At 47.2% G+C, this 16,100-nt stretch overlaps 1 protein-coding gene across 2 annotated transcripts in view; it reads left to right on the top strand.

Annotated features, from left to right (window-relative positions):
• Positions 1 to 396: 396 nt before the first annotated feature.
• jazf1b (JAZF zinc finger 1b) overlaps positions 397 to 16,100 on the top strand; it is a 320,840-nt gene continuing 305,136 nt past the window's right edge. For both annotated transcript variants that reach the window (XM_068002519.1, XM_068002526.1), the window contains exon 1: positions 397 to 540. In XM_068002519.1, coding sequence (XP_067858620.1) covers positions 426 to 540 — 115 coding nt within the window. In that variant the 5' untranslated portion in view covers positions 397 to 425. The remainder of the gene's footprint in view (positions 541 to 16,100) is intronic.

Raw genomic sequence — 16,100 nt, 5'->3', positions numbered from 1 at the left:
AAAACATTGAAAAAAAGAGGACGAGAGAATAATAAATCCAATTGCGGTTTACGTTTATGGCAATGGGGCAATGCCTTTACTCAGAGAAAGATACAGCTCACAACTGGAAATTCTCAATAGGATGTGCTCAACGCTAACAACTTTGGTGCACGTTTTGAAACAAGTGAATCAAATTATTTTTATTACAATATATCATGTAGGGCTTTATGAAATTACTAGTAACTTACTTGGGGAGTAAAACAGTTTTTTGAAAACATATATTGCCGTTACCTACTCTGCAAGTGGTGTTTGTGAGGAGTGCTGGAGGTGCCTGAGTGTGGGTGTCCCTGCGCTCGCTCCTCGCTCGCTCGCTGAGTGCCCCCGCCCCCTCGCTCCCTCCCTCCCTCCTCCCCTCCTCCTGCCGCCGCCTGGACCCATGTAGCACCATGACAGGGATCGCCGCCGCCTCCTTCTTCTCCAATACCTGCCGCTTCGGGGGCTGCGGGCTGCACTTCCAGACCCTGGGGGAGCTCATTGAGCACATCGAGGACAACCACATCGGTAGGAAGGGGTCGCGGGCCGCGGGCCGCGGGCGGGAGGGCAGGCAGCGCCCGGCCGCGCACCGCCCGCCCCCTCCCTCCTCCTCCGACTACTCCCGCCCTGGTGGCAGCTGCGGCGGGCGTGGAGCGGCCGCTGGCCGGGGCCGGGCGGCGGCAGGAGGAGGAGGAGGTGGTGGTGGAAGGGGTGTTACTGGGTGTGGCGTTGCTCTCCCGAGTTCCCCCCCTCCTCACCAGGGTGGGGGGGGGGGGGGGGGAAGGGGACAGGCGGTAGGCCGAGGTTCCGCGGGGCCCCTGCCCGCAGGCCGCGTCAGACCCAGACCCACTCACTCGCCGCCGTCCCGAAGCTGGGTGTGGTTAGTGAGAGCCCGCTCGATGTGAAGGGCGGACCGGTGTCAGCTTGAGGCCTGGGGCCGAGCGGGGAGATTTAGCCGCTGTCATGGCAACGGCTGCAGTGTCCGGGCCTGGTGTGCAGCTGCTACCCGGGGCGGGGCCGAGGAGGAGGAGGGAAGGGGGGCGCTGGAGGGAAGGAGCGTGGGCTGGGCGGGGCCGGGCCGGGGGTGGAGTCTGGGGTGGGCTTGGGGAGGGGGGGAGGGAGGGTAAGTGGGTGCTGGTGGGGTGGGGTGGATCCCATTACTTACTGGGAGGTGTGACCGGCTCTTATTTTGTGCTGAGTTGAGATGCAAACCCCTCTTTACAAACTTGAGTGTTTAAGGGGATGTGAAATAATTTTAATGTCATTTTAAGCTAATTTCTCAGTTTACAAACGTGTCCTGTTAAAGATTTAGACAAGGGTGGGGTGGGGAGTCACTGCAGGCCACTGAAGAAAGGGTAGGGAAATATTTTTTTTAATTTCCCCTTCTTTGGAAAGTGGAGGAGTGCTCCTCCCACCCCCGCAGGTCTACTACGGGCCGCTGCTGGTCCGTACTCAGCCCTCCTGCATCTTACTCCATGTATTGGAGCTTGTGGTGTAAAATCAGGGCATGCAGCTCCCCCACGCAATGAGAATCTTCTGTCTCCGTACCCTTGTTCCCCATTCGCCCATCAGTGGAAACAACCTTTCACTGTTGACCCACAGTATGGGCCCCAGGTTTCACTCACCCCTTTACTGGTTGCTTCTCCCTCAGCTCTGTTCCCACATGTTGCTGCTGCCCCTCCCCGTTCTTTCTCCCACCTTGCCCAAGCTCTAATCCCCAACTTCCCTCTCCCCCAAGCCCCATACTCCCCAACCGCCAGTCTATAGTTTCCCCCTCTTCCCCCTGCAGAAGCCTTAATCCCACTGACCTTCAGTTTCCCCCTCCCCCTCCCCCTCCCCCTCCCCCTCCGGCCTGAGCCCCAAAGTCTAACCCCTATTTCATAGCTCGGGGCTCATATTATCTCCCAACCCCTATGCACCAGTCTCCCTTTCTTCCTCAAGGCCTTATCTCACCAACCCGCAGTCCATCACCCTGTCCCTCCCCGACTTGAGCACCAATCTCTCTTTCCCCAAGTCCCAATCTCGTGCCCCCTAATCAGTTCACCCTCTTCCAGCCTAACCTCGCACCTCTTTCCACTCCACAGCTCTCCCTTCACCAGCCCATTCTGTTTCCAGTTACCCCCAAGCAAGTGCTGTCTCTTTGTGCTGACAGGTTTTGCGGGGGGCGGGAAAAAGTGGAGGAGGGGGTGCTGTGCCACAAAATTTAAAAAGGTGTAGTTCTTCCAGGCTGTGAGAAGCAGTGTCCGGGAGTCTCTGCAACCCAAGTTTCAACAAGACTCAGCAGACCACGGGCCGGATGAAACTGTTCCACAGATTGTATGTTTGAGACCCCTAATTTAGACATTGCATACAAACACACTCCTGAAACTGACTGCAGGTAAACCCTGGTGTAGTAGATGCTGATGTAAAGGCGATTACAGTTGAGCCTTTTAATGTCTGAAAATTTTCAGGCCTGAAAATGATATGTTGGGAGAAAAGGTCTCAGGCTAGCTATCAGGGTATTCATGACTTGGTAGTCTTCACAGTACATCAAATATTTAGGGAAGTATGGCAATAGTGTACTGGAAATACTAGCAAAGCCCAAAATATGATATATATACACTTTTGCTTAGAAAGATTAATTGATACATGATCGATCATCTTTCATAGAATCATAGAAGTTTACAACATGGAAACAGGCCCTTCGGCCCAACATGTCCATGTCGCCCAGTTTATACCACTAAGCTAGTCCCAATTGCCTGCACTTGGCCCATATCCCTCTATACCCATCTTACCCATGTAACTGTCCAAATGCTTTATAAAAGACAAAATTGTACCCGCCTCTACTACTGCCTCTGGCAGCTCGTTCCAGACACTCACCACCCTTTGAGTGAAAAAATTGCCCCTCTGGACCCTTTTGTATCTCTCCCCTCTCACCTTAAATCTATGCCCCCTCGTTATAGACTCCCCTACCTTTGGGAAAAGATTTTGACTATACCTTATCTATGCCCCTCATTACTTTATAGACTTCTATAAGATCACCCCTAAACCTCCTACTCTCCAGGGAAAAAAGTCTCAGCCTATCCAACCTCTCCCTATAAGTCAAATCATCAAGTCCCGGTAGCATCCTAGTAAATCTTTTCTGCATTCTTTCTAGTTTAATAATATCCTTTCTATAATAGGGTGACTAGAACTGTACACAGTATTCCAAGTGTGGCCTTACTAATGTCTTGTACAACTTCAACAAGACATCCCAACTCCTGTATTCAATGTTCTGACCAAGAAACCAAGCATGCTGAATGCCTTCTTCACCACCCTGTCCACCTGTGACTCCACTTTCAAGGAGCTATGAACCTGTACTCCTAGATCTCTTTGTTCTATAACTCTCCCCAACGCCCTACCATTAACGGAGTAGGTCCTGGCCCGATTCGATCTACCAAAATGCATCACCTCACATTTATCTAAATTAAACTCCATCTGCCATTCATCGGCCCACTGGCCCAATTTATCAAGATCCCGTTGCAATCCTAGATATAATTCTTCACTGTCCACAATGCCACCAATCTTGGTGTCATCTGCAAACTTACTAACCATTCCTCCTAAATTCTCATCCAAATTATTTAAATAACAAACAACAGCGGACCCAGCACCGATCCCTGAGGCACACCGCTGGTCACAGGCCTCCAGTTTGAAAAACAACCCTCTACAATCCAATTTTGTATCCAATTGGCTACCTCACCTTGGATCCCGTGAGAGCTAACCTTATGTAACAGCCTACCATGCGGTACCTTGTCAAAGGCTTTGCTGAAGTCCATGTAGACCACGTCGACTGCACAGCCCTCATCTATCTTCTTGATTACCCCTTCAAAAAACTCAATCAAATTCGTGAGATGATTTTCCTCTCACAAAACCATGCTGACTGTTCCTAATCAGTCCCTGCCTCTCCAAATGCCTGTAGATCCTGTCTCTCAGAATACCCTTTAACAACTTACCCACTACAGATGTCAGGCTCACCGGTCTGTAGTTCCCAGGCTTTTCCCTGCCACCCTTCTTAAACAAAGGCACAACATTTGCTACCCTCCAATCTTCAGGCACCTCACCCGTAGCTGTCGATGATTCAAATATCTCTGCTAGGGGACCCGCAATTTCCTCCCTAACCTCCCATAACGTCCTGGGATACATTTCATCAGGTCCCGGAGATTTATCTACCTTGATGTGCGTTAAGACTTCCAGCACCTCCCTCTCTGTAATATGTACACTCCTCAAGACATCACTATTTATTTCCCCAAGTTCCCTAACATCCATGCCTTTCTCAACCTCTTTGAGGATGTACTGTAGCTACCACACTGACATTCATGCAGAGCTACTAGCTGATCCAGGTTTATTTAAAATGTAACATGGGAGAGTGCATCTGCTTTCTCAAAACATTTAAACAAGCCCTGCTTCAGTTTAGAGTGCCCAGATGGTCTAAATGAGTTCCATGCACTTTTTTGCTTGACAGCACACTCCTGTATGGCATCAAGCTCAAGCAGTGTGAGAGATGGCCTCATAATGCTCAGCTCTGAAGTCCAGGTTATTATGCAGAATATAGCTACACCCTGACAGTAATCATACCATTTTGTAAATTAAGTCCACGTAAAATGTTTTTTGTAGGAAACTAACCCGTTTCTATGATTCTATTCTCTGAAAACAGTTGATATAGTATTTGTGACATTGTTGACCTTAAATAATTTCACTGGCATAAATCTGCATATATGCTTACTCTACCAGTGGCGTCGTAATAGGGGTCTGAATAATGAGAATCTGTAGCAGTAAACAACCACAAATGGTGTCATAAGTGGTGTTTCTTAGTGACTAATGTACAAGCTATGATATTCCCTTGTAATATGGAGTGAAATAAATACTAATATAACTGCTATTCAAGTGAAATGTTATATCACTTCCATTCCAACCATGTGGTTGTGTTGCATGATGAGTCTGTTCACTGCTGCCAATCATGCTGTTGGCAAATGTAAAGAAGAAATTGAACAAAAGAAACTGTCTCTGTTCTGACATTGCCCCTACTTCCTGATAGCTAGCTATAAGAAATTAAAAATACTATATCTGCATGCACTTCCTGTCTACAAAACTTTACTTCCCGTTTTCACATCTTTGTCACACTCGTGTCAGCATTTTCATTATAAATTCCTATGTCCACATTTATAATGGAAACTGTATGTAAACTTGTCACACTGTAATTATACTCTCCCACCACTGGTGGTACTGTGGCAACTCAGTTTTGCATCTCCCAGCTCTTCAGCCTGTAGTGCCGAAAAACCCCATGCTCCAACCAACTCTATGCATCTGCTTCCCAAATTGCTGAAGGTTTTGCTATTTATCTATGAATACTAATATTAAATCAAATAATTGTGTATAAATAGGACAATGTATGTCATTAAAATGGGGATTGAATTATGTTTGTACATGTTGGTCTAATTATTCCCATCCTCTAACCCTGCTTCACTTGAAGACTGCACTAGGCTGTGACTCCCTGTGCACTGCTCAGAAGATCGACTGGTATTATTTAATAAATTTATAACCAATGTTTTAAATTTCTGAATTTTTGATGCTTGGAATATATATGACAGTCTTTTTTAAAAAAAGACTGTCACATGGGGGTGACTTTAATCCAATCATCTCAATTCAGGATTCATATGATTGTCATAATCTTAAACTTAATTTTAGTGTGTGAATGCATTGCTTGGTATAGCTCTTTGCCATACATAGTAGTGTGTCCTGGTTTGATTGCCAATCTGTATTGAGTTAACTGGTCTTATCTGTAATAGCAATTGGAATTCCACAGTGGGCCTCAGTGCATCTGGTATAGGGAGTAAAAACTTCAGCAAAGGTTTCTGCTCCACATTGCTATCTATTAGTCCCAGCTAGAAAATGCATGTATGTGGACATTGAATAAGGACAGCATTAGGCGAGGCCATGATGCTTTGTGTGGTCAAATAGCCTGGCAACATGCTCTTTTTTTGAACACACAATGAGCACTTGGGTGAGGTACTGGAAGCTTACCAGTGCCTGTGGAACTGTGCCCCAGCAAGAATCCATGTCTTCAGAGTGTAGGAGGGTAAGGGGAGAAAAACACTTTAAAACTTTGGTCCAATGTTATGTGTCATTGGCGGTCAAAGTGAGGATGACACTAAGTGTAGGGCAAATTTTCAGGCTTTGCTGGCAATGCAGAGCCCAAGCAGTGGTCAGAAAATAAAAAAGACCCATGGCCACCTGTGCCCACTTACCCCAACTGGCAATTTTTGGGGGGGAAAAAAAAAATCACGCCGCACAACGGGCATGCGTGGGCCTCATTACCAGCAAATTATACAAGTGCAGTGTCTCACATGCTGCTCATCCACTTTAGATGGGTGCATCGGGGATTCTGGGACCTAGTCTGCTCAGTAAGCCTCTTAGGAGGTAGTGTTTATTGGAAAAGGTTTTTTTTTTGCATTTTCTGGTTCATATTGCTGTAGTTACCATACATTAGTTGCTTTTATTGGAACTCTACCATTTTAGGTGTTTTATTTGATTTCCTTCCTTTCTCATATTAGCTCGGCTCTGATAGCACTCTTGCCTCCGAGTCAAAAGATTGAGAGATCAAGCCCCACCCAGGACTTAAGCACATATTCTGGCCTGACACTTTAGTGCAGTACTGAGGGAGTGCTGCCTTTTGGATGAGATGCCTGTTCACATGGGCGTAAAAGATTCTGGCTGTCATTTTCACCTTCGCTCATCTGAGCGGTAATCTGGCAGAGCAGATCACCCACATGTTGTCGAACCTAAAATCAGCAGGATGAAAACCAAGCGGGTTTTATAACGGGCGGGCGTAGCGAGTTCTCCTGGTTCCTGTCAAACATTATTCTCTCAACCAACATCACCAAAACAAATTAACTGGTCAGTTATTTTATTCTTATTAGTGGGATCTTGCTGTGTGAAAAATGGCTGACACACACACACAACTATGACTACACTTCTAAAGCAGTTCGTTGGCTATGAAGAGCTTTATGATGTTCTGAAAAGTGCAATGTAAATGCACATTCCTTCTTTTGGTATTTTTGGTTGCTCTGGAAATTTAAAAGAAAGTGCTGAGCATAAGCATTCCTTGCCAAGTTTTGAATAAGGAGATCATGAAGGGTTGTTGTGTTTCCTGACAACACCGCCATGGAGGAACTTGGTGCAATAGATGTTAAAAATACTACTATTAAGCTATATGTAGCTTTCAAAGGGTTAAATTTACAGCATAGCAGGGCTGGCAAGAGTAGTTCAGGTTCCAGATTGGAGCATTTGGTCCAGTCTACTGGAGGTAATGAAAGATAGTTTGACATTCCAGTGACCATTCACACTCATTGCTCCTACAACAACTCTATTCATTTGAACTCAATAGGGAGCACTGGCAAGTTAGGCTGGTGGATTCTGCTAGGGTTGGGGGGGGGGGGTAGTCAGTTTGACAAAAGCGGACACTGGAAGCTTTTAAAAACAGAGCTGCAGAAGCTGGGGGCGTGGGTTAAATCAGACAGCAAAGGGCTCTGATGAGGATAGAAATCCTTTAAGTGAAGCAAGATGACCCACTGAAGTGGGGTAGCATACCATATTCATTATTTTTATACTATTGCACAAAAACAAATTGTGTTGATGGAAGTAAGTGAAATAGATCATAACAGTTACGTATTTTCATTTTTCTTCGGAATAAGGCAGCTTAATGTTTTAGGTCAGGCTTTGCCGTGCCTAGTGGTAACTCGGTCTGCCGCCAGGGAGATTGAAGAACTACCCAGTGAAAGACACAATCATCACAATGGGATATTATTGGTCCATCCTTAGGCTATGCTATTATATTATTAAATATATAGAGCGAGTCAACTCCCATTAAAGTAAGATGCACACACTCAACAGAACGGCCGATGGCACTGAACCTGAGAAGGTACCTACAGCAGAATCAAATTCATAATGAGAGCCACCAAATGGAGGTGCAGTGACACCTGAAGCATTCCATTTGCACCCATCACTCTGGAACCCATGTTTCTAGACCCTACCCTCCATGTATACCTGAAGATCAGAGGAAACCTGACTTCACCTCCGCTTTACAGGACAGGTTGTCATGCAACTGTACTATCTGCTGCAGGATGACCTGCGCACAACCTATGAATGAGCTCTTCCTAGAAAATTGAACGTTGCCACAATGTGAAGTTTACATGCTACAGCTCCTTCCAAGCCACCTCAGGGACATGTGGTTGTTTTAAAATTTCTCAGGATGCCCATCCCTAGTTGTCCTGAGATGGTGATGATGGTCATTCTACTTGAACAGCTGCAATCCTTGGTGTTCCCACAATGGTGGTAGATAGGAAATTCTAGAATTTTGACCAGGTGATAAAGGATCACTGATAAATGTCCAAGTCAAGATAGTGTCTTGACCTTGGAGGGGCACTTGGAGTGATGGTGTTCTCATGATCATGCTGCTCTTGTCCTCCTTGGTGGTAGAAGTCGCAGGGCTGGAAGGTGCTCATGAAGTAAGCTTGGCGACTTGCTGCAGTGCATCCTGCAAATAGTACTTGTTGCCACAACAGTATACTGATGGTAGAGGGGCTGGATATTGAGTCCAGTGGCAGAGGCACCAAACAGACTGCTGTGTCATGAATGGAGTCAAGCTTCTTGAGTGTTGTTACTGTTGTACTCATCCAGGTGAGTGGTGAGTATTCCATCACACTCCTGGCTTGAGTCTTGGAGAGGCTTTGGGGAGGATTAGGTGATGAGCCACTTGTCAGAGTACCTAGCTTCTGCCATGACTGGTCCAGTTAGGCTTCCGGTCATTAGTGACCCAATGATATTGATGGTAGGTGATTTGGCAATGGTGATGTTGTTCAAGGTCAGAGGGAGGTGGTTGGGCCTTTTCTTGTTGGAGATGGTCATTGCCTGGTACTTATGTTTTTTTTTATTCGTTCACGGGATATGGGTGTCGCTGGCGAGGTCAGCATTTATTGCCCATCCCTAATTGCCCTCGAGAAGGTGGTGGTGAGCCGCCTTCTTGAACCGCTGCAGTCCGTGTGGTGACGGTTCTCCCACAGTGCTGTTAGGAAGGGAGTTCCAGGATTTTGACCCAGCGACAATGAAGGAACGGCGATATATTTCCAAGTCGGGATGGTGTGTGACTTGGAGGGGAATGTGCAGGTGGTGTTGTTCCCATGTGCCTGCTGCTCTTGTCCTTCTAAATAGTAGAGGTCGCGGGTTTGGGAGGTGCTGTCGAAGAAGCCTTGGCGAGTTGCTGCAGTGCATCCTGTGGATGGTACACACTGCAGCCACAGTGCGCCGGTGGTGAAGGGAGTGAATGTTTAGGGTGGTGGATGGGGTGCCAATCAAGCGGGCTGCTTTATCTTGGATGGTGTCGAGCTTCTTGAGTGTTGTTGGAGCTGCACTCATCCAAGCAAGTGGAGAGTATTCCATCACACTCCTGACTTGTGCCTTGTAGATGGTGGAAAGGCTTTGGGGAGTCAGGAGGTGAGTCACTCGCCGCAGAATACCCAGCCTCTGACCTGCTCTCGTAGCCACAGTATTTATATGGCTGGTCCAGTTAAGTTTCTGGTCAATGGTGACCCCCAGGATGTTGATGGTGGGGGATTCGGCGATGGTAATGCCGTTGAATGTCAAGGGAAGGTGGTTAGACTCTCTCTTGTTGGAGATGGTCATTGCCTGGCACTTATCTGGCGCGAATGTTACTTGCCACTTATCAGCCCAAGCCTGGATGTTGTCTAGTCTTGCTGCATGCGGGCTCGGACTGCTTCATTATTTGAGGGGTTGCGAATGGAACTGAACACTGTGCAGTCATCAGCGAACATCCCCATTTCTGACCTTATGATGGAGGGAAGGTCATTGATGAAGCAGCTGAAGATGGTTGGGCCTAGGACACTGCCCTGAGGAACTCCTGCAGCAATGTCCTGGGGCTGAGATGATTGGCCTCCAACAACCACTACCATCTTCCTTTGTGCTAGGTATGACTCCAGCCACTGCAGAGTTTTCCCCCTGATTCCCATTGACTTCAATTTTACTGGGGCTCCTTGGTGCCACACTCGGTCAAATGCTGCCTTGATGTCAATGCAGTCACCTCTGGAATTCAGCTCTTTTGTCAATGTTTGGACCAAGGCTGCAATGAGGTCTGGAGCCGAGTGGTCCTGGCGGAACCCAAACTGAGCATCGGTGAGCAGGTTATTGGTGAGTAAGTGCCGCTTGATAGCACTGTCGACGATACCTTCAATCACTTTGCTGATGATTGAGAGTAGATTGATGGGGCGGTAATTGGCCGGATTGGATTTGTCCTGCTTTTTGTGGACAGGACATACCTGGGCAATTTTCCACATTGTCGGGTGGATGTCAGTGTTGTAGCTGTACTGGAACAGCTTGGCTGGAGGCGCAGCTAGTTCTGGAGCACAAGTCTTCAGCACTACAGCTGGGATGTTGTCGGGGCCCATAGCCGTTGCTGTATCCAGTGCACTCAGCCGTTTCTTGCTATCACGTGGAGTGAATCGAATTGGCCGAAGACTGGCTTCCGTGATGGTGGGGATATCGGGAGGAGGCCGAGATGGATGATCCACTCGGCACTTCTGGCTGAAGATGGTTGCAAACGCTTCAGCCTTGTCTTTTGCACTCGCGTGCTGGACTCCGCCGTCATTGAGGATGGGGATGTTTGCAGAGCCTCCTCCTCCCGTTAGTTGTTTAATTGTCCACCACCATTCACGACTGGATGTGGCAGGACTGCAGAGCTTTGATCTGATCCGTTGGTTGTGGAATCGCTTAGCTGTCTATAGCATGTTGCTTCCGCTGTTTAGCATGCATGTAGTCCTGAGTTGTAGCTTCACCAGGTTGGCACCTCATTTTTAGGTACGCCTGGTGCTGCTCCTGGCATGCTCTTCTACACTCCTCATTGAACCAGGGTTGATCCCCTGGCTTGTTGGTAATGGTAGAGTGAGGAATATGCCGGGCCATGAGGTTACAGATTGTGCTGGAATACAATTCTGCTGCTGCTGATGTGCCTCATGGATGCCCAGTTTTGAGCTGCTAGATCTGTTCTGAATCTATCCCATTTAGCACGGTGGTAGTGCCACACAACACGTTGGATGGTCTCCTCAGTGCGAAGACGGGACTTTGTCTCCACGAGGACTGTGCGGTGGTCACTCCTACCAATACTGTCATGGACAGATGCATTTGCGACAGGTAGATTGGTGAGGACGAGGTCAAGTAAGTTTTTCCCTCGTGTTGGTTCGCTCACCGCCTGCCGCAGGCCCAGTCTGGCAGCTATGTCCTTCAGGACTCGGCCAGCTCGGTCAGTAGTGGTGCTACCGAGCCACTCTTGGTGATGGACATTGAAGTCCCCCACCCAGAGTACATTTTGTGCCCTTGCTACCCTCAGTGCTTCCTCCAAGTGGTGCTGAACATGGAGGAGGACTGATTCATCAGCTGAGGGAGGACGGTAGGTAGTAATCAGCAGGAGGTTTCCTTGCCCATGTTTGACCTGATGCCATGAGATTTCATGGGGTCCACACAAATGTTACCCACTACTTGTCAGCCCAAGCTTGGCTGTTTTCCAGGTGGACTGGAATGGACTGCTTGGAGAAAGTGTGAATGGAGCTGAACACTGTTGGATTGTCAGAGAACAGCTCCACCTTATGAGACAGGGAAGGTCATTGATGAAGCAGCTGAGGATGGGTGGGCTAAGGACACTGCACGGAGGAACTCTTATAGTGATGTCTTGGGGTTGTGATAATTGGCCCCTGATAACTACAACCATCTTCCTGTGTCAGGTGTGACTCTGGCCACTGAAGGGTTTTCCCCTTGATGCAGTTGAGCTCATATTTGCTCGGGCTCCTTTGTGCCGTACTTTGTTGAATGCTACCTTGATGTCAAGGGCAGCTATTGTCACCTCTTCTCTGGCATTCAGCTCTTGCATCCATGTTTGGCTGTAGGCTGTAACAAGGTCTGGAGCAATTGGTTCTGGCAGAACCTGAACATCAACAGGTTATTGGTGAGTAGGTGTCACTTGTTGGCACTATTGATGATTTCTTCAACACTTTGCTAATGATTGGGATGAAGCTGATGAAGGGTGGTAGTTGGGAGCTTTGTACTGTTTTTCGTGGATAGGATATTTCAGGGCAATGTTCCACATTGTTAGGTAAATGAGAGTGTCATAGTTGCATTGGAATATCTTGGCTAGAGGTCCAGCTAGTTGTGGTGCGTATGTCTTCAGCTGAGATGTTTACTGTATCCATTGTGCTCAGCTGCTTCTTAATGTCAGATGGAGTGAACCAAAAATGATTGGACACTGGCATCTGGGGACTTCAAGAGGAGGCTGAGTAGGACACCTGCATCAAGTAAGTGACAGAGGCTGTATTTGCAAAGAGCATCACCTTCATTACTGTCCCTGTGGAAAGAAGGCATCGGCTGGACGGGACACAGACTTTTCACTGAATAGCAGGCTTCCCTTGAAAAAAATCTTGTCACAGATGGCACCCCTTGGGCATCATAATTCTTCATATTAACCCAACAGCCAACATGCACAGGAAGGTTTTGCATAATGTTCAGCTGGTATCTGGCTACAGAAATATCATTATGCGTATCAATGGTTTTTGGTTACAAAGGAACCACGCTACCATCAGTAAGCAGCATTCTACAATGGCTGCCTTTTTGGAAGGAGAATGATCACTGACACATAAGGAGAATAGAGTTGCTAACTCTGGTTCAATGTATTCAAAGAGGTTTCATCACATTATCTCACATCTCCAACTGCCCCACTCCCTCCAGTGTTCATCCGACACGCTCATCTTCGCAGTGTACTGCCTTCCCACACCACTTGGAAAGCGAACAGACTCTGTTACCCGATGGATGATTCTTCACCGTCAGTTAAACAGGTTTTTGTCCTATCTCCAATATCTTTTTTTTTTAAATGCACCTATGATTTTTCTCCCAGGTTGCTCACAGCAGTGTCTGGGAGATTATTCTTTCTTTCTTGGACACTGCAGAACAATTCGTGAGGGTTGGCAACTCTAGGGGAGAATGACTTGAGACCAGGCTAACCTCAGCATCCATGGCTGCTGACCCCAACAACTTGAATTTACATAGTGCCTTTAATGTAGAAAAATGTCCCAAGGTGCTTTACAGAAGTGCAATCAGACAAAAATCAACACCAAGCCTTAGAAGGAGGTATTAGTAGGGTTGACTAAAAGCTTGGTCAGAGAGGTGGGTCTTAAGGTATTAGAGGGAGGGAAGTCTAGAGCTTAGGGACTGGACAACTGAAGGCACAGAGGCAAGGGTATGGAGTTTATGGCAGGGGCCAGAGACGATGGCTCCAGTCTTTCTAATGTTTAACTGGAGGAAACAGGACATTTAGAAAATCATAATATGAGTAGGCAGAGTCAACACAGTTTAATGAAAGGGAAATAGAATTTTTTTTGAGAGTGTAACTAGCAGGGTAGATAAAAGGGAACCAATGGATGTAGTATCTTTGGATTTTCAAAAGGCTTTCGATAAGTTGTCACAAAAGAGGTTGTTACACAAGATAAGGGCTCATGGGATTGGGGGTAATATGTTAGCGTGGATTGGCCGAAAACGGAGAGTAGGAATAAACTGGTCATTTTCAGGTTAGCAGGTTGTAACTAGTGGGGTGCCGCATGGATCGGTGCTTGGGCTTCAGCTGTTCACAATCTATATCAATGACTTAGATGAGGGGACCGAGTGTAATGTATCCAAGTTTGCTGAAGATACAAAGCTAGGTGGGAAAGTAAGCTGCGAGGAGGACGCAAAGAGGCATAGACAAGTTAAGTGACTGGCCGAGATGGTGGCAGATGGAGGATAATGTGGGGAAATGTGAAATTATTCACTTTGGTAGGAAGAATAGAAAAACTAGTTTTTTTTTAAAAAAAGACACTAAGAAATGTTAGTAGTCAGAGATTTGGGTGTCCTTGTACACGAATCACAGAAAGTTAACACGCAGGTACAGCAAGCAATTAGGAAGGCAAAGGGTATGATATACTTCAACCCTCTTGCAATAAAGGCTAAGATCAAGGAGGTCTTGCTGCAATTATATAGGACTCTGGTGAGACCACACCTGGAGTACTATGTACAGTTTTGGTCTCGACCTAAGTAAGGACATACTTAGGATGGGATGCAACGAAGGTTCACTAGATTGATTCCTGGGATGAGAGGGTTGTTTTATGAGAGATTGAGTAGAATGGGCCTATATTCTCTGGAGTGTAGAACAATGAGAGGTGATCCCATTTGAAACATAAGATTTTGAGAGGGCTTGACAGGGTAGATGGTGAGAGGCTGTTTCTCCTGGCTAGAGAATCTACAACTAGGGCAACATAGTCTCAGGATAAGGAATTGGCCAATTAGGACTGAGATGAGGAGAAATTTCTTCACTCAGAGGGTTGTGAATCTTTGGAATTCTCTATCCCAGAGGGCTGTGGATGCTCAGTCGTTGAGTATATTCAAGACTGAGATCGATAGATTTTTGGACACTAGGGGAATCAAGGGGATATGGGGAGGGAAAGTGGAGTTGAGGTTGAAGATCAGCCATGATGTTATTGAATGGCGGAGCAGACTCAAGGGGCCGTATGGCCTACTCTTACTCCTATTTCTTTTATGAAATTATGGGTAATGCAGGACTGGATGTTGGACATATAGACTGACAACATGGAGCCAGTGCAGATGTTGAGAGGTGGTGCTGTGTGTCGTCAGCGTATATTAGGCAGCAGATCCCATGTCTTTGAATGATGACACCAAGGGGCAGCATGTAGACAAGAAAAAGAGGGGGTCAAGGATAGATTCTTGGGTGACTCCAGAGGTAACGGTGCAGAGGTGTGAAGAGAAACCATTTCTGGAGATGCTCCGGCTACAGTTGGATAGGTAAGAGTGTAATCAAATGAGGTCCCACTGAGCTGGACAATGGAGGAGAGGCATTGAAAGAGAATGGTGTAGTTGACCATATCAAAGGCTGCAGAGAACTCAAAGGACGAAGAGGGATAGTGCACCATGGGTCATAGTCTCAAAGGATGTCTTTTGTGACTTTGATTAGGGCAATTTCAGTGTTGAGGCAGGGTGGAAATCTGATTGGAGTGATTGAAACAGAGCTGTGGGAAAGATGGGCACAGATTTGGGAGGTGACAACACGTTCAATTAAATTGGAGAGGAAAGGGAGGTTGGAGATGGGGTGGTAGTTTGCAAGGGCAGAGGGTGGGCTTTTTGAGGAGGATGATGACAGTGATTTTGAAAGGAAGGGAGATAGTAGCCGAGGAGAGAACCATTTACAATACCAGCTTTTTAAAAAAAATATTCATTCATGGGATGTGGGCATCGCTGGCGAGGCCGGCATTTATTGCCCATCCCTAATTGCCCTCGAGAAGGTGGTGGTGAGCCGCCTTCTTGAACCGCTGCAGTCCGTGTGGTGAAGGTTCTCCCACAGTGCTGTTAGGAAGGGAGTTCCAGGATTTTGACCCAGCGACAATGAAGGAACTGCGATATATTTCCAAGTTGGGATGGCGTGTGACTTGGAGGGGTTCGTGCAGGTCGTGTTGTTCCCATGTACCTGCTGCTCTTGTCCTTCTAGATCGTAGAGGTCGTGGGTTTGGGAGGTGCTGTTGAAGGAGCCTTGGTGAGTTGCTGCAGTGCATCCTGGGGATGGTACAAACTGCAGCCACTGTGTGCCGGTGGTGAAGGGAGTGAATGTTTAGGGTGGTGGATGGGGTGCCAATCAAGCGGGCTGCTTTGTCCTGGATGGTGTCGAGCTTCTTGAGTGTTGTTGGAGCTGTACTCATCCAGGCAAGTGGAGAGTATTCATCACACTCCTGATTTGTGCCTTGTAGATGGTGGAAAGGCTTTGGTGAGTCAGGAGGTGAGTCACTCGCCGCAGAATACCCAGCCTCTGACCTGCTCTCGTAGCCACACTATTTATATGGCTGGTCCAGTTAAGTTTCTGGTCAATGGTGACCCCCAAGATGTTGATGGTTGGGGATTCGGCGATGATAATGCCGTTGAATGTCAAGGGGAGATGGTTAGACTCTCTCTTGTTGGAGATGGTCATTGCCTGGCGC

This window comes from Heptranchias perlo, chromosome 2 (genome assembly GCF_035084215.1).
Source record: "Heptranchias perlo isolate sHepPer1 chromosome 2, sHepPer1.hap1, whole genome shotgun sequence".
NCBI classification, from domain to species: domain Eukaryota; kingdom Metazoa; phylum Chordata; class Chondrichthyes; order Hexanchiformes; family Hexanchidae; genus Heptranchias; species Heptranchias perlo.
This window is presented reverse-complemented; position numbering and strand designations above follow the sequence as displayed.